The 24,797-nt window shown below is 39.0% G+C and overlaps 2 protein-coding genes across 5 annotated transcripts; both read right to left on the minus strand.

Moving 5' to 3' along the window:
- Window positions 1-5,641: 5,641 nt before the first annotated feature.
- Window positions 5,642-13,320, minus strand: LOC110058724 (uromodulin-like). The gene is made up of 6 exons (XM_089272119.1): window positions 13,248-13,320; window positions 9,966-10,307; window positions 9,465-9,614; window positions 8,667-8,789; window positions 8,057-8,191; window positions 5,642-7,272 (listed from the first exon to the last, which is right to left on the minus strand). The coding sequence occupies exons 2-6, from the start codon at window positions 10,273-10,275 to the stop codon at window positions 6,905-6,907; spliced, it is 1,086 nt and encodes a 361-aa protein (XP_089128245.1). The 5' UTR covers window positions 10,276-10,307; window positions 13,248-13,320; the 3' UTR covers window positions 5,642-6,904.
- Window positions 13,321-15,712: 2,392 nt separating this feature from the next.
- LOC110058735 (uromodulin-like) lies at window positions 15,713-24,746 on the minus strand. Of its 4 annotated transcripts, none has more exons than XM_089272033.1 (6): window positions 22,827-24,746; window positions 19,883-20,208; window positions 19,382-19,531; window positions 18,584-18,706; window positions 17,974-18,108; window positions 15,713-17,206 (listed from the first exon to the last, which is right to left on the minus strand). In XM_089272033.1, exons 2-6 carry the CDS (start codon window positions 20,193-20,195, stop codon window positions 16,839-16,841), a joined length of 1,089 nt encoding a protein of 362 aa, XP_089128159.1. In that variant the 5' UTR covers window positions 20,196-20,208; window positions 22,827-24,746; the 3' UTR covers window positions 15,713-16,838. The 4 variants fall into 4 exon arrangements, with proteins under 4 accessions (XP_089128159.1, XP_089128157.1, XP_089128158.1 ...); XM_089272031.1 differs by having other exon boundaries at window positions 22,804-24,746; XM_089272032.1 differs by lacking the exon at window positions 22,827-24,746 and adding an exon at window positions 22,171-22,795.
- Window positions 24,747-24,797: the final 51 nt, after the last annotated feature.

Raw genomic sequence — 24,797 nt, forward strand, 5'->3', positions numbered from 1 at the left:
AATACCAAGCGAAACTAATTAAGTCGTGCTGTTTTCTCATGGAAACTTGTTTGCACTCTCTGAATTAAGCTGAATTTTTAATTGAATTGAAACCAGGTTACAATGAAGCCTACACGGACAAGATGCCCCGTTGTTACAGGTTGTATGTGAAATGCATAATATATTACTAATTCATTAGCGACTAAGCAAATACGGCAAAAAGCCAAAAATTATTTGGTTGGGCGTTATCTTCGACAACAAGAAGTTATTACTTTTTTATTATTATTTTTCCTTTTCTTTTTACAAACATAGTTTATTTTACAAGGTGACTATGAAATATGAACCTTCTCTGCTTAGACAATTGTCCATCTTCAAGCACAATTACTATGAATGGTGCTTAGTTTTGTAGCCCTCTCGCTGAAATCTAGTGAATTATTACGAAAAACAGATCACATTTTTTAATAGTCAATGATGCTGTGATAAATTTTCCAGCGGTGGTCTTTAGAAGCTCAAAACCCGCTATTATATTTTGTGCTCAGAGATTCTTCGGAGTATATATAGAATATCGGGAGTTGATACATGAGAGACGTAGTCTTGTCTTAGTTACACTCCAATAGTGGCCCACGGATCACTGAAGCAGAGGTTGAAAACAGTCTTACAAAAAACCGTGAATGTTCCAAAATGTGATATTTACATTTTTACTTCGAAGCCTTCAACGTGGAGGAGAACAGGTGAAAATAAATTGAAGAGATGGGAGATACATGCATGAGGCGTCGCTATGGAGCTTATGCGTAATCAGCGGTGAAAAAGATGAGTTCCTTTGAAGCTAGAATTTTTCTGCGAGTCGTGAAATTGCATAACCGGTTTTTGTCTTGTTACAGAGGAAAGTATTGTATAAATTTGCCAACAAAGTATTTTCATAATCCACAGTACCCCTTAAAAAAACAGTTAGAGATTTAATACTTTAGAAGATAACCCCCACTCTAGAATTCAGACTGAAAGTAAATTCATTCACTGAAAGGGTCATATGCGGCCTTAAAAAACAACAAAGATGATGGGCATAAATTGTGGAAACCTTAACATAATTTAGTTAATAAGTTACGAGTTACGAGTTGCGAGTTACAATATTCGCTGTGTATTTATGTTTGTGTGATCCTTATGAATTATTCTAACACTGATCAAATTACGACCAGAAAATGAAACGCCTTGGCGGGGTAGTTCTGCTTGATGGGCCGAAAAACAGACATGTAATTTTGTTTGTGACTGAAGAGTACATAGCCGCTTTAATATTCAAATACTTAAATACACTTAAATAAAATAGTCTTGCATTCATTCATTCATTCATTCATTTACTAACTCACTCACTCACTCACTCACTCATTCATTCATTCATTCATTCATTCATTCATTTCATTCATTTCATTCATTCATTCATTCATTTAAAATTGGTCGCAAAATAATGATTTTTCGCAAATAATCATCTCATATTCAACAAGCGCGAGTGAAATAAAATTGTTTTATTTAAAATCGTCCCCAAAATACACAAAGCTAGGTAGAATCTGCATACGAGCCAAGTGGCCCATCAGGCCGGAGCTTATCCCGGTTTTTGTAGCATGAAGCGACTAGGAGTATTTCTACTCCTTCCTAGACTGGGATGCAGTCCATCGCAGGGTTACCCCCCAGCGTTAAATTCGCCGGTACTCATTTGTACACCTGGGTGGAGAGAGGCACTGTGAGAGTTAAGTGTCTTGCCCAAGAACACAACACAATGTCCTCGGCCAGGACTCGAACCCGGACTGCTCGATCTGGAGTCGAGCACGCTAACCGTAAGGTAACCGCGCCTTCACACAAAAAAATATACAGAAAACCGAATTAAAAATAAAATAAAAATAAAACGCCCCCAAAAATTAAGCGTATGCATAGCATATTTGTAGAGCACTGTATAGTAAAAGAATTGGTTCATGCTTAGCGTGCGTATGTCGAGTTATGGATGAACGCGGGAAGATTGGAGAGCACGAAAGAAGCGTGAGAGTTGCTCGAGGCGATAGCCCAGAGCAACTCTAGCTCCTTCAGTGCTCTACAAACTTCCCGCGTGCATCCATAACTCGAGATACGCACAGCTAAAAGCGTGAACCAATTCTCTTATAACATGGCGACAACAACTTGGGCGCTAAAACATGTTTTCTTTGAGACTGACTACAAAGGTCTCACAATGCAAGGTAAAGTAAAACAAAGATCATTAGGATTCTAACATGCCACGACCAGTTAAGCAACAGTTGAACGAAACCGCTTAACCTGGTTTCTAAACTTGTCAATGAAATATTCGCTTCTTCGAATTAATTATGATGAAATTGTAGGCAAGCAAAGTCAAAAATACTCAATGAAAATGTAGACAAACAAAATCAAAATACTCAAGTTTAGGTGAATATCTTAGCTTGGCAAAAGTCAAAGGCTCTAGGTAGGGGTCTGGATTGTTCAAAATAATCTTCACATTGCCGAAACTTAAAAAAAAAAGGAACTTGCACTAAACTCGAAGGAAATTTTACAGCTAAATTGGAACTGCACACGTCATGTTATAAACGCACGGCCGTGGGTCCATATAGATTTCGTTCATGATGGCTCAGTAGGAATAAGGTAGGACTAGGGCGCGTGCTATGTTATAATGGCTCAAACACCATGATGGCTAAGCCAATGGAAACCTCTGAAATGCAATATGCAATGATCCAGTTCTTATCAATGCGGTTTATTATATGGATGACAACTACAGGTATCGGTGAAAAAACGTTAACAAGCTTTGCACATAAAACTGTTCTGGCGACTTTTTACTACATTCATTGAAACGTGTTCACTCGGCTCTCGTAAGTTACCATTGCATACCAACAGCATAATCTTGTGAACACCCTTAATTTTAGCTTCAAGGGGGTCTGACTTAAAACAAGTCCAGTGACCGCCCATTTATTGATATCGAATTGTAGTTAGCACGTTGTGCGTGTCAAAATAAAACTATTGCTAAGACTGAGAAAAATGTGCAAGACGATTCGAAGCCATTTTAATTTTTACAATCCGCTAAAGAAGCTGTTCGAGATATTTACAATCTATTTTATACTTTACTCAATGGATTAATTCGTTAAAGGAGCTACATCACGGTCTACGCATCTTGGAAAGTTTAGCCTAAATTTGTCAACGGTCTGTCGTTTGAAATCCGTGTTAAACGTCTCCACCATCAACCATTCTTGTTCCTTTTTGGTTTATTATTATCTCTTTGGTGCTTTTCTGTCTAAGTAAACTAGTATTTTCAGGTTTCCTTCAATGTGAAGATAAGTTTGTACGTGGCCAAAATACCGTGACTGAGCTCCCTTAAAGGAAATGTTTCTCGGTTGAGTTAAGTCTATCATTATCAGTCAACAAAGAAACTTCTTCTAAAGATCTACATGACACAACCATTGCTTCGATGCAATCAAATCTGTTTCCCTGGCGTTAAAATTAAAGGCGACAAACAAACGAGTTTAACTTTCTAAAACTGTTTAGCCTAACAGTACTCTTTCAAAACCCTTAAAGAAATCCGTTTTAATCTTCTTCTATTTTTGTCTGTCCATACCTTCTTAGAAGTACTAAAGAGCGTCTATACTGACCAACCAATCAGAAAGAAGCATTTTATCACGTGATTGAAATGGACCAATGTGATTGGTTAGTCTGTATAGGTGCACCCAATACTACTCTTCTTTTGTAGTTGTTGGGAGGCGCGGTGGCTTCATGGTTAGTGCGCTCGTCTCCGGATCGAGCGGTCCGGGTTCTCCGCCCTGGCCGGGGACATTGTGTTGTGTTCTTGGGCAGGACACTTTACTCTCACAGTGCCTCTCTCCACCCAGGTGTATAAATGGGTACCGGCGAATTTAATGCTGGGGGTAACCCTGCGATGGACTAGCATCCCATCCAGGGGGGAGTAGAAATACTCCTAGTCGCTTCATGATACTGAGACCAGGATAAGCTCCGGCCTGATGGGCCACTTGGCTCGTATGCAGACTTTTGTAGTTGTTATGGTCTTGATGTTTCATCAATTTGGTGTCCATTTTCTTATGTTTAAAATCTAATCTAAGGCTGCATTGAACTCGCGGATAGCTTATCGCATTCTCTTGCTCTTGTTCGACATTATTTTATTTATTTATTTATCTATTTGTTTATTCATTTATTTATTTATTTATTTATTTATTTATTCATGTATTTATGTATTTATGTATTATTTGTTGCACCGATGGATGCACAGCGCCTTTTAATGCAGAAATAGACAGTTTAAAGAGTAACAAATTTATCACAAATAAGCTTAATTAAAGGATTAAAAAGTTGAACTCTTTGAGATGCCCCACACAGAACTTATATTTCGTAAAATTATCATTTAAAATAGCAGAGGAGCTTTAAGCTTGAAACCATTACTGGATTTAATTTCACGACCCAGAACTTATTTTAGTCAAAGCCACAGTAGCGCAGATTACAAGGGTGTACTGAAGGTGTTCCACTGATGAAATAAATGAAGAAATCGCCACAGCTTTGTACTTGGATGTTGATAAACCAAGTACAACAGTTTGAAGCCCTATTAGAGCAGACCTGCCTGGTGACTTGACCCTCTGCAACGATCGGATGAGCACCGTTTAACACGAGGATTCCTGATCACATAAAAGTTTAATGGAATCTCTTGTTCCTCCTCGCCACTTTTTTAATTTTGTTTGTCTCTTTTTGTACTGTTAGATCGACCGTGCGGTTTTATGCAGAAATAACTACTTGATAAAAATGGTTTAAAAAAATTACAAATATTTATAAGACTCTAGGACTGAAAACGTTAGCAACATGAAAATTAAGGATATATTTTTCAAGAGGCACTTAAGGGAGTATATATTTCGCAAAACTGAATTGTTATTTAATATGGTAGAGCAGTTTTGCTTACAACCATCACTGGATTTAATACTTGTTTCAATCAGCGCCACAGTAGCGCAGATGACAAGGGTGTTCTGAGGGTGTTCCACTGATGAAATAAATGAAGAAATCTTTACTCAGTCGTTTGAGATACACCCGTTCGCTGTCCGCAACAAAATCCCCAGGTCTGGCCTCTTTGGTGCGGTCGTTCAATTCACATATGCCTTATATCATTTTCGAATATTGAAAGGGCATAACACGATTAACTTTCCCAAGAAATTTGAACCTTACGTATTTGATATTTTTTGTGCCTTGCGAGCCGTTTAACAACTCAAAATTTTTAAAAGAAGTATGCGCTCATTAGCGCTTTTGCCAGCCAGAAATTTCGCAGTTTTTGAAAACCAGTATCTCCTTTAATATTAAAGCCAAAGAGCTAAAAATTGGACCAGTTTTTCTAGTTCATTAACTGTTTGGAGTCAATTTATATTCAACATGAGGTGCACCCTACGCAAAGTCTTATGCTAATGAGGCAAAATACGAACAATGACGTCAGCCAAGATGGCCCTCTAATTTTTCTTTCCCGCGAGTTGGAGATCAATCTCGAGCCCAGAGTCTCCCGGCTCGGTCAGCGGTTGGATCGCCAAGAAGACGACGGTCACCGATCTGGGAGACTCTGGGGTCGAGACTGGCTGGAGAATGGAGACAGCAACGGAGCACTTTTTCCAAATATTAAAATGAAACTAAATGTCAGGGCTGCCTACCAAATCACAATTTAATACTTAGCTTTCTCCTGATTGCAAGTCTTTCGAGTGTCCTTCACTTCAAGCAAGGCTGCAGCTAGGTTCGCGGAAGACATTATTTACGTGAGACGAATTTTTAGAACTTACAACAATATTTTCTAAATTTGATATATGTATCTTTGCCTTACTACACTAAACATGTATCGTTAGCTAACGAGATTAGTCTGTTTCGTGTTTAACCCTCGGACGTACAAGCTAACTCATACCCCCAGTGGGGTGGGGGGTTGATACAAACCCCTCTGGGATTTCGTTCTGTTAGAGCATAGCGAAATAAATTTACATTAATTAGTAATCCAATGGAGCGAAGAAAAACAAAACTAAGTCATTTTTGACTACTGGCAGCCGGTCCTTTTATCGAAAGGGTGCTCTCTTATATGGGCTATATAGGTGTGCGCGGCCCCAAAGGATGTGCTTTTTCAGCCGTTTTGGTCATAAATAGGGTATCAATTTTGATATTATGCTTTTACAGGTCATAAATAGGGTAAGGAAAATCACAGATTTTGGTCATAAATAAGGTAAGGGTTTTGGGAAGCAGGCCGCACATCCCCGCCCAATTTTCTGGGAGTGACCCCCCGGATCTTTTCTTTGAAGGTCCGAGGTGTGTTTGCGAGCACGTCTGTATCGTGTCGATTCGCACTTCCTCCCTGAGATCTTTTAATTGCACTCCGATCTGAAAGTCTTTTGATTAAAAAACTGTCAAACGCAGTTAAGTTGACAGATTTTTTATCCCAAATAACTTAAAATACACTAATCCATATGAATTAATCCAATAATCTTGCATTCAACACGTGGATTCCTGATCACATATAAGTTTAATGGAATCTCTTGCTCCTCCTCGCCACTGTTCTTATTTGTTTGTCTCTTTTTGTACTATTAGACTCACAGTGCCATTTTATGCAGAAATAACTACTTGACGAAAAAGTTAAAAGAAATTACAAGTATTTAGACGACTCTAGGACTGAAAACGTTAGCAACAGGGAAATTAAGAATGAATTTTTCAAGACGCACTTAAGGGAATATATATTTCGTAAATTGAATTGTCATTTAATGGTAGACTTTAATAGTAGACTTTATTGGAGAGGGTAACTTTTAACAGTCAAAACTGATAAACTAATGGCCCTCGACATAAACGCAAAAGGAAATTAATTAAAATCACTATGTACAGCCTATAAATAGAGGAGTTTTGTTTGCAACCATCACTAGATTAAATACTTGTTTCAGTCAGCGCCACAGTAGCGCAGATGACAAGGGTGTACTGAGGGTGTTCCACTGATGTTATAAATGAAGAAATCGCCGCAGCTTTGCACTTGGATATTGATGGACCAAGTACAACAGTTTGAATTCCAATTAAAGCAGACCTGTCTGGTGACTTGACCCTCTGCAACTGTAGGATGAGCACCGTTTAACCAGCCGGTGGAATGGGTCCCACAGTGATGTGTAGGCACGCAGGTGGTAGCCATTTTAGTTCCGGCGGCTCCTTGGAAACGAAACCAACCTGGCCCGAGTGTGTCATCACAAGTCAACGGTACTGCACCGTATGTGTTTTTCCTGTCTCCATTTGTCAAGTTTTGATATTTCTGACATTCTAGCAAAAAGAAATTTGTGTTGTTACGTGCAGTTGCACTCTAGGATTTTAGGGGCTATTGTTAAGTCTTAAGACATTTGGAGCGTACTCAAAGCTAAGCCTACCTCAGCAGTTTAGATTTTATGGGAATCTTGGATGAACAACATTTCTGTTCAAATCACAAGTTAGTGTGTGTGTTTAACTGTTTCAGCGATTTTCAGTCGATAATTCTTTGCCTGTTTTCAATGCTGGCGTTTTGCCTCTGCTATTTCAGTTTAGATTTTCAAATTTTTCCCGTGCCCCCATTTTTAGTTTTGCACTGCTTGATGGGAAATTAAGACGTCATATCGTGGTTGGACGTTTTCTAAATACGGCGTTGCGTGAATCTACAGATATAAAAGTGCTTTTAATCGTTTATAATTCATATTTCAGATGAGTATGTACAACGAAAACTCATCTCCTGTAGAAACCATATTGAGATCTCTGACGGAGCAGTGACGTCATAAATTACCATGAATTAAACATGGCGACGCCCAGGCGATTTAAACTGAACACCAAAACTTCGTATTCGAGCCACTTACAGAGATATCAAGTTAAAACCCCAGGATCAGTTAAAGATAACCATTAGGTATACTTTGGAACTTGACCTGCTTTTCATCCAAGATTTCCTTTAACACATATAGCGAGTAATACAAGAAGAATTTCATTGCTTGGATAATCACTAAAAATCTTAAAAGTTCGAAAATTTAAGGTGGCTCTGACACCTCCTTAACTAGTACTATCCACTACAAGTGCCATTACTTACCTTGAGACAAACAACTGGTTTTGCCATCTCCTGTGTAACCATGGTTACAGGTACAATTGTACGATCCAGCTGTATTTGAACATGTAGCTTTACCGCTGATGCAGCCGTTAGCACCGCTGGCGCACTCATCTATATCTGCAAAAAGGAAAGACGGTGGATGATAAATATCTGAAATAACTTAATCACTCAGCCGAATGCATGTATAAAGTTAAGGTTCCGGGACAGTCATTCGTTTAGTCTTTTTTTTTTTTTTTTTGTGGAGCTGTATATCGGCAAAAATACCTCAATAAAAAGAGTCAGCGAATCACAGTTGCATAAATTTCATACCAATGGCAACTCCTGATTATAGGTACTCTTAGTTGAACGTTAGTACTAATAGAGAGTCTTCTAACAAATTGTACACAGGGTATAAATGTTGTCTTTCACCTCAGTTTTAAATTGAGGCCGGGTGCAAAATTTGCCATATGCATGAAAAGGGATTAGTTAATCTCAAAAAAAGTCATACTTAGTTTGGAATAGTGAGCACACCGTTATAGGCCAGAAAAGAAACGATTACTGAGATTGACAATTATTATACGTTATTCAAGAAAATAAGGGAAAATTTTTTTACCAGAACAGCTGAATCCATCCCCAGAGAAACCAGTTTTGCAGGCACAAATAAATGAACCAATGATGTTGATACACTCGGCATTGATGTCACAGACAGGAACAGAAGCATCGCACTCGTCTACGTCTAAACAAAAGGTTGAAAAAATATCATGGAATATCGATCACTGACAGAACCATTGGGCGAGTCACGTGAATCTGCTGTTGATCCTTCTTAAAATAAAACAAAACAAAAGGAAGGCAGGATTTCACCTGGCGTAATGCTTCTTTCTATAGAATTGTAATTGTTATTCCTGCTTGTGAATTCTACTTCACACCGAACAAGAAAATTAAATTACTCAGACGGATAACGCACGCTAAGACCGAACCTTAAGTTAAAGCCTCGTTGTCTCTGGTTCTTAAAATAATTCTTGCTTGAAGAACGACTTAACGTTGAAACGAACAAGAACGGTTTGGATTACTCGCAGTCAACTATAGTGGACCAGGAAATATGAAATTGTAGGCAAAAGTTTGATGTAGCGCGCGATGTTTTTTACTGCAATTTATGGTTCAAAGTAATACAAAGTACTAGACAACATACTATACAATAAGAAAAAAAGACGGAAAGGTGCCATAAGGACGGTTAGCAAAAGAGATATTAATTTCCATGCAAGGCAGACCACCTGAAAGAAAAAGGGAAAAACACCGATATGAAGTACTTAGTACAATGTACAGCCGCTCATGATAGGAACAACTCGGAATTCAAGGTGTTTGATAGCGGGAAGGGGTACTTGTTGAAAGAATTAACGTCTAAAAAGTTTACCTTCCGTAGAAATGTTACATGGAGCCACGACTGCCTCGCCAGGTTTAATTGAACTGAACCAGTAATTACCGCTGACTGCATCTTCTCCTTCACTCGCCTTGATTTCGGCGCACGATTCAGCTGGCAACTCCGCAATGGATCCAAGTGCAACTAAAAGAAAAAAGAAAGCTTATTGATTCAGCCCTCAGATCTCATAACGAAACAACACGTTGTTTTTCAGTCAGTTTTCTTGAAAAACCAACCGGCGAGCTCTGTCGACAGTCATCGGAATGCTGAGTAATCCTCGACATGTTTGTATGAGAAATGAATAAACCCTTTGCACAAATGGCGCCTACATTTGAATAACACTACCTTGTACATCCTTAACCGCGCAAGTATGTTTCCAAACAAAGGATTTTTCATATAAATATGAGGCTTAAGGTGTATAACTATTGTTACTGCGCCATTATGTAAAGGGTTTATGCTCTTCTAACAAAAGATAGAGCTTGACGCTGAAGTTACCTCTTTCACTCAGTCGTTTGAGATACACCCGTTCGCTGTCCTCAACAAAATCCCCAGGTCTGGCCTCTTTGGTGCGGTCGTTCAATTCACATATGCCTCGGGTGATGACGTAATTGAAGCTTTGACATCTGACGTCATCGTTACACTTGTCTACACACTTAAACCAGTTTGTGGTCGTCGTCTCCATGAAGATGTGTCCTTTTAGCATCCTACCGCGGATGGAATATTCGCTTCTACACTGTTCAGCGTTGAGTTCACAAAGCATCTGACACATCATGGGAATCATAAGAAGCTTGATGACCAGGTTCATTTTTAAAGATATACAAAGCCACTGGCCAGGTTCTGAATCCGTACAACACATGTACGACAGGGAAAAAAAACCATTAAGGTTTACCTGATTTATTATAAGAACATCCTACATAGCAGATTAGCTGTTGGATGCGGACCAGCCATTGTGTAAGCTGCAAAGCTAAAGCCGCTAAAGGGCGCGCAAGTGTGCAAGTTATGGCGCCGTTCTAATCTCGTTCCCAGACCTCTTGTGGGTACTCCGCTTGTCGTCGGCTTCGCCCGCAGAGATCTGGAAACGTGATTAGCGTTGTTCATAGTCAGTATGACTATCAAACTCGACATCAAAAGAAGTCTAACAGTTGTACTCTACTTTGATAATGTTCAATAAATACTTTGAAGATATAGATGAGCATCGCAGTTATATACACAACTTAAGCAGCTGTCAAATTAGAGCCTGAGAAAAAAACAAAAAACAAATGCAGGCCTAAAAGATCATATATTTGAACTGCGGAGAAAGATAATTATAAAGACATAGATGATCATCGCAGTTATATAGACAACTTAAGAAGCTGTGAAATTGATTTTAAAGCCCGAAAAAATATCAGGCCTGAACGGGATTCGAACCAATGACCTCTGTTATACCTTCAGCTATCAAGCCAACTGGGAGCTGGTCACATGGTTAGTTCGTAATATACCCGTAGATGATCAAGAATGCGCATTAATAGATGAAAGATCATATATTTGAACTGTGGAAAGTATATAAACTTGAGATGTAACCAGAGCGTCATAATTACAAAGCGGCAGTCGAGATAATATTCAGAAATGTAAACCGCCTTCGCTTCATTCAAATCTCTTCTAAAAGACTCAAAAAGACACAGGAACACAGGTAAATAATAGCACATTTATTTTTCCTGGTGATATAGTGTTCGGGTCCCCTGTGTCGCAGCTATATGCGCAACTTAAACAGCTGTGGCATTCTTCACCATCTACGGGTATATTACGAACTAACAATGTAACCAGCTCTCAGTCAGACTACGAGTAGCCCCTCTTTCGCTTAGTCCGTCGTGCGTGGCGCGAAAGAAAACTGCGAAAAAAATGACCGCGCGAAAAAATGCCTGAACGAAATCTTGGCGGACGAGGAGCGCGCGAAAGGAGGGACTACCGACTAAACCAGGGAGTTTGACATTTCACGGCCGAGCGATTTTTCGGTGTAGGATTTCTCAACTTGACGTCCTCTTATTATCGCCTGTTGTCAATAACCCCCGGAGATATCCTGAATGAAATTTCTCTACTCTACTCTTCAAGTAGCGAGACAAAAATATGCCGTGAGAAGTATATCTTCGTCCAGTGTTCGTTAAGCGAAACTGCCAAAGAAGTTTTAAAAGGAAGACGGCGAAAGAGGCGTCTTGAAACGATTTTTGCTGCGTCTCTAGGTGTAAAGCTAAACGTTACTGCGAAAATTTCAAACGCAGAGTTTCAACCGAGAATTTACATTATGTATTTCGCATAGGAGATCATCCAACTGCGGTGAAATGTTTACCGACAGTCGCGGAAAGTTTCAGGTGAATGTCTAATTTCAAGTGAAAGTCCGGTTCAATCTTTCAAATGGACGGCAGCAAGGCTAAGCTCATTGATGCTGTTGAGCGGCGAAATCACTAACACGCTCGCAATCGGTTCGCGGGGGAAAGCTTGGCAAAAAACAAAATACTTGATAAATTAACATTTCTCCAAAGCCTGTTGACAGAATGGCAAGAACATCACGGCTTGCGAAGTGCGGTTCCAACGCCTCGATTTCCTCTGGTTCCAAAGCTTTCTACTGTCGGAAAGCGAGATAAACATTCCTACAAAACGTCACACGTATCTCGAATGTTGACAACAAGTTGTCAACGTTCCTAACATAAACCAATCATATTTTTTCATTGTGAGAGTAACGCATAATTTAAACTCCCTGGCTTAGGCGGTCCTCGCCCCCAGGATTTCGGGCGGCCATTTTTTTTTCTCGCGGTTTTCTTTCGCGTCACGCACGACGGACCAGGCGAAAGAGGGACTACTCGTAATCTAGCTCTCAGTTGGCTTGATAACTCAGTTGGTAGAGCACTGCACCGGTATCGCCGAGGTCATGGGTTCGAATCCCGTTCAGCCCTAAATTTTTTTCAGGCTCTAATTTCACAGCTGCTTAAGTTGGTTATATAACTGAGATGATCATCTATGTCTTCATATCTTTCTCCGCGTATCAAATATATGATCTTTCCTATATATTGATGTGCAATAAATAGTTTGGTACCAATATTGAGTCACATTGTTTGTGCGGTTTGAGCTTTCTGTTACCAATAAAAAGCGTTTTATAAATTATGCAGTTTAGTTTTCTTTCAGCTGGCATTTCTCTAAAACTGATAACATGTTTGCCAGGGTCTCGATCCACGGGATCAGAAATAATGAGTACACAAAAAAGGATCTGTATACCTTGCAAACCTGACAATACTCAGGTGGACGGAAAACAATTTGAAAACGGAGCTTTTCGAAAACGATGGCGACACGATAATCATTTGATTTCCCTGACCGAGTTTTCCTCAAACACAAATCCAACACGACAGGCGATTCTTGCGTTTGTAAATTTCTCCGACGTAGTGTGGACAAAGAACATTTGATGGGTTTTCAAAGTGAAACCTCCGTTTTTAAATTCCTTTGGCGTGAAGTTGACGGAGCCTGAGACAGTTACTTCGATGAATTTTATCATACTTTATTACCTAACATGCTATAAAATGCTCTTAATAACTTAAGCGTTAAAATCGAAATCAGTTTGAACAATATTTCGCGATGCCTTCTGCAAATAGGAAAATTCATCATTTTGAAGTGTACAGTCGAAATAGTTAGGCAACATTAAGGAAACAGTACCGCTAGAAATATTAACTCTGAATCGAAAGTAAGAACGACTTTTTCGTGAAAACTACAGTACAGTTACACAGTAAATGAAAAAAGTGAAAGTTGACTTACCAAAAGGTCTTGTCTTTTCTGTGCAAACTATGACTTTCTCTCTTGGTAAACTCTCCAAAAATTGACGACTAGCTCAAGGCTCTTGTAGATATATATTTCCAAAAAACAAAAAAAAAATGCCTGATTCATTTATAATGGCAGAAATTTTTGTATCAACAATATATGTTATTTAGGTTCAGTTTACCTGTCATGTTCTGGTTTCCTTGAAAGCAAGCGCTTCAGTCCCGCGCCGGAATAGATTCCCGTTCTATAAAGACGAAGAGACAATAGAGAGTCTGGTTATTACTGAATACTTTCACCTGTTTGATGGATAACTATGTTAATTTCCTAAAAAAGACGAGTCTGGTTATTATTGAATACTTTCACCTGCTTGATGGATGACTATGTTAATTTCCTAGAAAAGACAAGCGTTTAGATGTAGATTATATTTGTCTTAGAAAGTCGCTGGTTGATCAGTTAATTAAGGATATGCAGTTCTTTTTCGTCTCAAACTTTCTTTGCTTACAATGATAATTCTGAAAGAAATTAAGACTTGAAGTTTTACAGCCTAACGGTTTTTTATTGCCGTTTATTACAGCTTATTCACTACTGCTCTGAACTATCAGCTGTCAATTTAAGCAAAGCAAAACAGCATTGTTAGGTGCCCTTTTCAAAATTTTAATATTATAAACTGACAAACTAGGTTAGCCAAACCAATATAATTTTCCAGCAACGTGACGCAATTTCTAAAATGTTAAATAATTTAAAACGCATTTTCGTCTCCAAATTTATCGCAAGTTTTAAATGCTTTTTCTACAAAAAATATCCTTAATTAGCTACAGTGAAGTATAACAAAAACTAGATGTGGACGCAACGTCAGCAATGTGTGGAAAGGGCCGGTAAGCCAGCAGGGAAAATTGATTACTGCTTCAGTCGCAAACTCACTCCTAAAGTACAGAAAGAAAGTCAACACTCCTCGAAAATAAAAAAATTAAGTTTAATTAAAACTTTCTCAGAAGCCGACAACTTGTCAAGAACTAAGAACGGTATGCCACAAACCTCATTTTGTTTTGCTGATGGGAGAGAAAAAGGAATAACCAGACAGGCGTTTGAGCCAGCGGCAAAGTTTTCAATTTTTAACTGAAAGACCCAAACTATATTGCTCCTTACATTTTATTCTTCCCTAATTTGTAGTTCTATTTGCTTCGTTGTTTTAAGTGTTCTTCAAGGACCAGTTTTTTAGCTTTTCTCAATTATTTCATAATGTAGACGATTTTATGCTTGCAAAAACGTGCCTAACTGGAAAGTCATGTAACCATAAAGAATTACTCACCTGCCCTAGTTTAATTTTAAATTAAACTAGAGCGGGTGAGTAATTTTTACTTCATGGAAAGGGAGACTGTTTGTCGTTTGAATGTTTTTTGAATCTTTTGTTTTTATTATATAAATTTAGATCTAGTTTAGGAAAGCTGCATTTTGTTGCTAGTGACACCACTCATTCCATACAAAAACACAGTTACACTTCAAAGCAGTGAAAAAGTTTCGCCTAATCAGTGAGGCAAGAACCCATAAAACAAGAACGATTAATGAACAATCCTGCATCTGTGTTTCGGATTCTCTCACGATAAAAGTACCCATTAATTAATTTTATCTCGAATTAGTTGTCGTTCATGATAGTTCTATCATTGGCCGAACTTTCTTGAGGTAGCTGTTGACATTTAATTTAATGAGGGCGTATGTTGTAGTAGGCATAAAGGGATCTTTGGTGACAGTATGTCCCACATTAGTATAAGCGAACAGTTTCTGACCAAGCTACAAAAATATCATTTTCGAATATTGAAAGGGTATAACACGACTAACTTTCCCAAGAAATTTGAACCTTACGTATTTGAAATTTTTTGTGCGTTGCGAGCCGTTTAACAACTCAATTTTTTTAAAAGAGGTATGCACTCATTAGCGCTTTTGCCGCCCAGAAATTTCGCAGTTTTTGAAAACCAATATCTCCTTTAATATTACAGCCAAAGAGCTAAAAATTGGACCAGTTTTTCTAGCTCATTAACTATTTGGAGTCAATTTATATTTAACACGAGGTGCACCCTACGCAAAGTCTTATGCTAATGAGGTAAAATACGAACAATGACGTCAGCCAAGATGGCCCTCTAATTTTTCTTTCCACGAGCTGGAGATCAATCTCGAGCCCAGAGTCTCCCGGCTCGGTCAGCGGTTGGGTCGCCAAGAAGACGACGGTCACCGATCTGGGAGACTCTGGGGTCGAGACTGGCTGGAGAATGGAGACAGCAACGGGGCACTTTTTCCAAATATTAAAATGAAACTAAATGTCAGGGCTGCCTACCAAATCACAATTTAATTCTTAGTTTTGTCCTGATTGCAAGTCTTTCGAGTGTCCTTCACTTCAAGCAAGGCTGCAGCTAGGTTCGCGGAAGACATTATTTACGTGAGACGAATTTTTAGAACTTACAACAATATTTTCTAAATTTGATAGACATATCTTTGCCTTACTACACTAAACATGTATCGTTAGCTAACGAGATTAGTCTGTTTCGTGTTTAACCCTCGGACGTACAAGCTAACTCATACCCCCAATGGGGTGGGGGGTTGATACAACCCCCCTCTGGGATTTCGTTCTGTTAGAGCATAGCGAAATAAATTTACATTAATTAATAATCCAATGGAGCGAAGAAAAACAAAACTAAGTCATTTTTGACTACTGGCAGCCGGTCTTTTTATCGAAAGGGTGCTCTCTTATATGGGCTATATAGGTGTGCGCGGCCCCAAAGGATGTGCTTTTTCAGCCGTTTTGGTCATAAATAGGGTATCAATTTTGACATTATGCTTTTACAGGTCATAAATAGGGTAAGGAAAATCACAGATTTTCGTCATAAATAGGGTAAGGGTTTTGGGAAGCAGGCCGCACATCCCCGCCCAATTTTCTGGGAGTGACCCCCCGGATCTTTTCTTTGAAGGTCCGAGGTGTGTTTGCGAGCACGTCTGTATCGTGTCGATTCGCACTTCCTCCCTGAGATCTTTTAATTGCACTCCGATCTGAAAGTCTTTTGATTAAAAAACTGTCAAACGCAGTTAAGTTGACAGATTTTTTATCCCAAATAACTTAAAATACACTAATCCATATGAATTAATCCAATAATCTTGCATTCAACACGTGGATTCCTGATCACATATAAGTTTAATGGAATCTCTTGTTCCTCCTCGCCACTGTTCTTATTTTACTTGTCTCTTTTTGTACTATTAGACTCACAGTGCCATTTTATGCAGAAATAACTACTTGATGAAAAAGTTAAAAGAAATTACAAGTATTTAGAAGACTCTAGGGCTGAAAACGTTAGCAACAGGGAAATTAAGAATGAATTTTTCAAGACGCACTTAAGGGAATATATATTTCGTAAAATTGAATTGTCATTTAATGGTAGACTTTAATAGTAGACTTTATTGGAGAGGGTAACTTTTGACAGTCAAAACTGATAAACTAATGGCCCTCGACATAAACGCAAAAGGAAATTAATTAAAATCACTATGTACAGCCTATAAATAGAGGAGTTTTGCTTGCAACCATCACTGGATTAAATACTTGTTTCAATCAGCGCCACCGTAGCGCAGATGACAAGGGTGTACTGAGGGTGTTCCACTGATGTTATAAATGAAGAAATCGCCGCAGCTTTGCACTTGGATATTGATGGACCAGTTACAACAGTTTGAATTCCAATTAAAGCAGACCTGTCTGGTGACTTGACCCTCTACGACTGTAGGATGAGTACCGTTTAACCAGCCGGTGGAATGGGTCCCACAGTGGCTAATGGGCACGCAGGTGGTAGCCATTTTAGTTCCGGCGGCTCCTTGGAATCGAAACCAACCTGGCCCGAGTGTGTTATCACAAGTCAACGGTACTGCACCGTACGTGTTTTTCCTGTCTCCATTTGTCAAGCTTTGATATTTCTGACATTCTAGCAAAAAGAAATTTGTGTTGTTACGTGCAGTTGCACTCTGGGATTTTAGGGGCTATTGTTAAGTCTTAAGACATTTGGAGCCTACTCATAGCTAAGCCTACCTCAGCAGTTTAGATTGAAAGGTAATATTGGTTGAACAACAGTTCTGTTCAAAATCACAAGTTAGTGTTTGTGTTTAACTGTTTCAGCGATTTTCAGTCGATAATTCTTTGCCTGTTTTGAATGCTGGGCGTTTCCCCTCTGCTATTTTAGGTTTTCAAATTTTTCCCGCGCCCCCACTTTTAGTTTTGCACTGCTTGATGGGAAATTAAGACGTCATTTCGTGGTTGGACGTTTTCTAAATACAGCATTGCGTGAATCTAGAGATATAAAAGTGCTTTTAATCGTTTATAATTCATATTCCAGATGAGTATGTACAGTTCCAACGAAAAATCATCTCCTGTAGAAACCATATTGAGATCTCTGACCGCGCAGTGACGTCATAAATTACCATGAATTAAACATGGCGACGCCCAGGCGATTTAAACTGAAAACCAAAACTTTGTATTCGAACCAATTACAGAGATAACAAGTTAAAACCCCATTAGGTATACTTTGGAACTTGAACTGCTTTTCATCCAAGATTTCCTTTAACACATATAGCGAGTAATCCAAGAAGAACTTCATTGCTTGGATAATCACTAAAAATCTTAAGAGTTCGAAAATTTAAGGTGGCTCTGACCCCTCCTTAACCAGTACTGTCCACTACAAGTGCCATTACTTACCTTGAGACAAACAACTGGTTTTGCCATCTCCTGTGTAACCATGGTTACAGGTACAATTGTACGATCCAGCTGTATTTGAACATGTAGCTTTACCGCTGATGCAGCCGTTAGCACCGCTGGCGCACTCATCTATATCTGCAAAAAGGAAAGACGGTGGATGATAAATATCTGAAATAACTTAATCACTCAGCCGAATGCATGTATAAAGTTAAGGTTCCGGGACAGTCATTCGTTTAGTCTTTTTTTTTTTTTTTTTGTGGAGCTGTATATCGGCAAAAATACCTCAATAAAAAGAGTCAGCGAATCACAGTTGCATAAATTTCATACCAATGGCAACTCCTGATTATAGGTACTCTTAGTTGAACGTTAGTACTAATAGAGAGTCTTCTAACAAATTGTACACAGGGTATAAATGTTGTCTTTCACCTCAGTTTTAAATTGAGGCCGGGTGCAAAATTTGCCATATGCATGAAAAGGGATTAGTTAATCTCAAAAAAAGTCATACTTAGTTTGGAATAGTGAGCACACCGTTATAGGCCAGAAAAGAAACGATTACTGAGATTGACAATTATTATACGTTATTCAAGAAAATAAGGGAAAATTTTTTTACCAGAACAGCTGAATCCATCCCCAGAGAAACCAGTTTTGCAGGCACAAATAAATGAACCAATGATGTTGATACACTCGGCATTGATGTCACAGACAGGAACAGAAGCATTGCACTCGTCTACGTCTAAACAAAAGGTTGTAAAAATATCATGGAATATCGATCACTGACAGAACCATTGGGCGAGTCACGTGAATCTGCTGTTGATCCTTCTTAAAATAAAACAAAACAAAAGGAAGGCAGGATTTCACCTGGCGTAATGCTTCTTTCTATAGAATTGTAATTGTTATTCCTGCTTGTGAATTCTACTTCACACCGAACAAGAAAATTAAATTACTCAGACGGATATCGCACGCTAAGACCGAACCTTAAGTTAAAGCCTCGTTGTCTCTGGTTCTTAAAATAATTCTTGCTTGAAGAACGACTTAACGTTGAAACGAACAAGAACGGTTTGGATTACTCGCAGTCAACTATAGTGGACCAGGAAATATGAAATTGTAGGCAAAAGTTTGATATAGCGCGCGATGTTTTTTACTGCAATTTATGGTTCAAAGTAATACAAAGCACTAGATAACATACTATACAATAAGAAAAAGAGACGGAAAGGTGCCATAAGGACGGTTAGCAAAAGAGATATTAATTTCCATGCAAGGCAGACCACCTGAAAGAAAAAGGGAAAAACACCGATATGAAGTACTTAGTACAATGTACAGCCGCTCATGATAGGAACAACTCGGAATTCAAGGTGTTTGATAGCGGGAAGGGGTACTTGTTGAAAGAATTAACGTCTAAAAAGTTTACCTTCCGTAGAAATGTTACATGGAGCCAAGACTGCCTCGCCAGGTTTAATTGAACTGAACCAGTAATTACCGCTGACTGCATCTTCTCCTTCACTCGCCTTGATTTCGGCGCACGATTCAGCTGGCAACTCCGCAATGGATCCAAGTGCAACTAAAAGAAAAAAGAAAGGTTATTGATTCAGCCCTCCGATCTCATAACGAAACATCACATTGTTTTTCAGTCAGTTTTCTTGAAAAACCAACCGGCGAGCTCTGTCGACAGTCATCGGAATGCTGAGTAATCCTGGACGTGTTTGTATAAGAAATGAATAAACCCTTTGCACAAATGGCGCCTACATTTGAATAACACTACCTTGTACATCCTTAACCGCGTAAGAATGTTTCCAAACAAAGGATTTTTCACATAAATATGAGGCTTAAGGTGTATAACTATTGTTACTGCGCCATTATGTAAAGGGTTTATGCTCTTCTAACAAAAGATAGAGCTTGACGCTGAAATTACCTCTTTTACTCAGTCGTTTGAGATACACCCGTTCGCTGTCTGCAACAAAATCCCCAGGTCTGGCCTCTTTGGTGCGGTCGTTCAATTCACATATGCCTCGGGTGATGACGTAGTTGAAGCTTTGACATCTGACGTCATCGTTACACTTGTCTACACACTTAAGCCAGTTTGTGGTCGTCGTCTCCATGAAGGTGTGTCCTTTTAGCATCCTACCGCGGATGGAATATTCGCTTCTACACTGTGCAGGGTCAAGCTTACAAAACACCCGGCATATCATGATTGCAAGTAGCGTGATGGCCAGATTTAGATTCATACTCAAAGAATATCTGAACGTGATAAAAGAATAAATATTGTACATTGGAGTGTGAACCCTCAGAGGTGAACTTCATGTTGTTGTTTATAACCCATAAAAGGTCTTTTAATTTGTCTGTTTAAATTTTCCTTAAGTTTTTTTAACAATAACTCCACGAGAGTGCCTTGGATATGGAATGATAGATAGCCAACGAGGCGCTACACACCATCACCTTATATCTGGCAAGCGTGAGTGGAATAATTGTTTTATTAAAAACGACCCCAATAATTGTTTTTCGACAATTATTCCACCAGGTTGTCTTGGATATGGGATGATAGATCTGGCGCAGTGGCCTTATGGTTAGTGCGCTCGTCTCTGGATCGAGCGGTCCGGGTTCTCCGCCCTGGCCGGGGACGTTGTGTTGTATTCTTGGGCAGGACACTTTACTTGCACAGTGCCTCTCTCCACCCACGTGTATAAATGGGTACCGGCGAATTTAATGCTGGGGGTAACCCTGCAATGGAATAGCATCCCATCCAGGGGGGAGTAGAAATACTCCTGGTCGCTACATGCTAAGGAAACCGGAATAAGCGCCGGCCTGGTGGGCCACTAGGCTCCTATGCATACTTTACCTTTACCTAATACTAACTATTATCATACTTTAACATGGCAATATTTTTGAAAAATTAAACACGTTCGAGACCTTCATTTTCTACAAAATTGCGCAAATAAAGAAATTTTAATCAACTACGCGCCAAAACCAGTGGCAATTAGATAGCTAGTGATTTATCTTCTTACGTTCACGTGAGATGATAGGCTATGTTCGATATGTTAATACTCTAACATGACTCCGAGGCTTTGAGTCAAAATTGTAAATTTTTCAAGTTTCTTTTCATTTATCTCTCTATGAGGCTTGGATATAAAGAAAACAACGCCAAATATAGAAGATTGTCCTGAAAGCCCCGGAGGCATGCTAAAATACAAGAGATATCGAACGTGGCCTATATATTAATAGTAGATTCCCACAAGCAATTTAATCTTGTGTAGCATTGTTTTTATATACACCTACATGTTCAAGAGGGAGACAAATTCTCGACATTTTCGTTCTAAACAACATGCAATCCATGTTCGAGCCATTACGAACTTTACTTTACTGACTATTTTCGGGGAAGGCTTAGTTTTAAGCCCGTTGAATATGTTATCTTTTGTTTCGCAAATGCTGTAGAATTAAGCTAAAGCGATGTATTATAAAAATACAATGGAAAATTGAAAATTACAAGCCACAGAGAACTGTGTCAGTGCAATTAGCTGCATTTCTTAAGTGCTCTTCAAGGACCAGAGTCCTTTGTAACAGTTAAGCCTCGTCATATATTTTATAATGTAGACGAATAATAACACGCTTGCAAAACACGGCTAACTAGAAATTGTGTGATTTATTTAAGAATATATTAATTAGTTTCCTGCTCTGTTCTGCTCCTGTTTACTGATTTAGTCTAGATTAATGGAAAGTTAGAATGTGTGTTGTTTTAATGTTAAATAAATTTTAAATAATTTTGAATTATTTCATAAAATTTAAGTTTCGTTTAGAAGGCTGGATTTTGCTGCTTATGCCACAACTCTTGACAAAAAAGACGGTTGTAGATTTCGAAGCAGTAAAAAAAGGTTCCCCAAATCAGCGTTTTTCTTGTGCGTGTAAAATTTCCTAAGCAGCCCAGCAGCTGCAAAATTATAGATAAACAATATCTAACGCTATCAAAATAAGAGCAAATTCGTGTTTAACAGAAGTTAAAAATTTGTTTCTACCAAGCATGGAACATGAAATTGTGGACATGGCTCATGCTTCTAAATTTGACAAAACGTATAAATATTTCAAAACTAAGAATGAAAATGAGATTCACGCCATTATGTAGAACAAATTTTTTTCACTGTTGCTTCAATATGTCAGTAATTTCAAATAGAAAACTGTTAGACAATGTAAACTGCTAAATTTACATACCTTTCCCGTATTTTTCGTTCAGGTTTTCCGCTTTCTGTGAGACTGATAATTTTTGGTCGAGCTAAGTCCTAATTGAAATGTAAGTGTGTTCGCGACTGACGTATATACGTAACGCTCAGTTACTATTATTAATCACAATCTTACACTGCCTTTAGAGTATTCCAAATCAGTCAATTTTAATGACACTACCCCACGTGACTATTTTGTTCCGATGGCACTTTACAGTTCAATCGATGCAATGGTCGGATTGCTGTGAGGTGTCTGCAGGGTGCACGGAGCATTCAGGGCATTAAACGTTGTTTCACCGCATGTGTCATCCCTTATTAATTAAAGATATGTTGGTAATATTTAAAAACAGAACTGCATGAATTAATAACTGAATCTCTTATTTGAAAATCCTCGGCTGACTGAGTTTAGAATCGGTCTCCTACAGTGGATTAATTTACTATTAAAAGTATGTGGAAATAATGTTCCTTTATTTGAAGGTTCGACCATTGGTGCAATATCTATCAAGCCAGCCGTGTATTCACTTAACAGGTACTGAATAGGGAGTTGTGCGTAGTCTTTAGCAATGAAGCGTCTTGTCCAACTATCAAACCCATACAACATTATGGATATATCAGGACTGCCTACCTGATCAAAATTAATTGCCTTACATTGTCGCTGCTATGAGTGGAAGTCTTGTTTAATGTTCTTCAAGTTAAATGGAAGGCCTCTCATATTTTCTTCTCGGTCGTTCTGCGGAAAGGTTGCATTAGGACGCAGTGAAAATTGTCTTTCAATTCAACTAATTAAATTCAGTGACTGTTATTCAAACAGAGCAGGAAGAAAAAACATTCGTCATTTGAACAGGCAAAAACCTTGTGGCAAGCTAGTATAAGAAACAGTGAGATAACAAGAAACTCGATCAGTTGTTCTTAGATATCTGTTTGCGTTCATTCTCAGCTAAATTAAATTAGAGCCTGTATGTTTACATGGAAAGTACAAGTTATTAAAAGTTACGTCAAATGTTTAAACAATATAACAATTCATTTTGGCAATAGGCCACGTTCAATAAATCAATATTCTAACATGGCTCCGAGGCTTTCGGGCCAAAATTGTAAATTTTTTAAGTTTCTTTTGTCTCTCAATTTCCAAGAAAACAACACCAAATATAGAAGTTTGTCCTGAAAGCCTCGGAGCCTTGTTAGAATATTGATATATCGAACGTGGCCTATTAGCCACTTTAGAAAGGGAAGGAAATCTGGGGCGAGTAGACACTTGTGGGACCTTGTTTAGTTTGTCAAGCTGTTCATAAAGACAATTTACGCATCCTTTTACAGTTCAGGATCAGATGGCAGCGTAAAGTGTGTGTCACCTTCAGTGCAGCTCCAGTGCCATCCTGATGTTTGATGTTTGCCCGCCATTAAAGGAACAAAATGCAATATGTCCGCCACCGACTCATCAACACCTGTCGAACCGAATAACCAGACTAAGTTCCAGTTCCCCAACGAATGGAAATAGGAATACATATGCTGGCTAAGTGTTATTGTTCGTTTGTTTTGCTGTTTTTTTTTTCTTTATTTTAAGTACAATCACTCCATCGAGGCGCCACACAAATTTCCGTATATTTTAGTTGGTTGGGAAATACTTTAACTTTAAGCCGAAGCAGGACAACTCTTGAGTGCGATTTAGAGATGGATGGCATGGTCGGATCAAATAATTTTCCTCGATATTTTGGTAGGGAGGGGTAACGGAGCTGGCTTTTCCGTGCGGTGAGTGGTATTTTCTATTAGATTTTCCATTTTCATGGAAAATCTGGCGGCAGATTCAATTACTTTGGCTAGACGTGGTGTAAAAATAGAAAATGGCCATCGGTTGACATGAAATGACTCAAAGCTCACGCACTACCTAGCGTTTATTTCCTATGAAATCTTGCTTTAGAAGCATAGCGTTGACTTTCCATTCATATCAGATAAGATCCAACGATGAGGTTCCAACTTATGGTTTTTTTCAATCCCGCATCCCACCACTATTTTTGGCTCAATCTCGCCCCAGTCAGTTATGCCGATCCCGCCTGGTCAGAGTCGCAGTTCTCCGTGAAACGTCCGTAACCTGTTTTTCATCCCGCATCCCGCCGTCAATTTTTAAACTATCCCGCAAATGAGAAACTCCCGCTTGCGCCAAAATAATTTTAACCCGTATCCCGTCATTAAATGACCAGTCATCCCGTATCCCGCGAAACCTATGTTGGGGCCTCAACGATGTCCAGTAACCAGTATTGAAATACAAGCACTTGCCAGAGCATAGGGACAAAAACCATTCTGTATTAAATTAAGGGAAGGGTAGGGTTAAGTCTACATATGAGCCAAGTGGCCCATCAGGTCGGAGCTTATGCTGGTTTCTGAAGCATGAAGCGGCTAGGAGTATTTCTACTCCCCCCTGGATGGGACGCTATTCCATCGAAGGGTTACCCACCAGCATTAAATTCGCCGGTACCCATTTATACACCAGGGTGGAGAGAGACACTGTGAGAGTAAAATGTCTTGCCCAAGAACACAACACAATGTCCCCAGCCAGGGCTTGAACCCAGACCACTCGATCCGGAGTCGAGCGCACTAGCCATGAGGCCACCGCGCCTGTATTAA

Source organism: Orbicella faveolata, unplaced genomic scaffold, assembly GCF_042242905.1.
Source record: "Orbicella faveolata isolate gen_17 unplaced genomic scaffold, um_ofav_v1 contig_34, whole genome shotgun sequence".
NCBI classification, from domain to species: domain Eukaryota; kingdom Metazoa; phylum Cnidaria; class Anthozoa; order Scleractinia; family Merulinidae; genus Orbicella; species Orbicella faveolata.

Coding starts and splice junctions, on each gene's coding strand:
- LOC110058724 (XM_089272119.1), bottom strand. CDS start 10,275: ATGAACCTGGTCATCAAGCTTCTTATGATTCCCATGATGTGTCAGATG. Junction 8,790..9,464: donor ATGTAACATTTCTACGGAAG/GTAAACTTTTTA, acceptor CCTTTTGTTTAG/ACGTAGACGAGTGCGATGCT. Junction 8,192..8,666: donor GGATGGATTCAGCTGTTCTG/GTAAAAAAATTT, acceptor TCCTTTTTGCAG/ATATAGATGAGTGCGCCAGC.
- LOC110058735 (XM_089272030.1), bottom strand. CDS start 20,240: ATGTACAATATTTATTCTTTTATCACGTTCAGATATTCTTTGAGTATG. Junction 19,532..19,882: donor CAAACGACTGAGTAAAAGAG/GTAATTTCAGCG, acceptor TTTTTCTTTTAG/TTGCACTTGGATCCATTGCG. Junction 17,207..17,973: donor AACCAGTTGTTTGTCTCAAG/GTAAGTAATGGC, acceptor TCTTTTTGCTAG/AATGTCAGAAATATCAAAGC.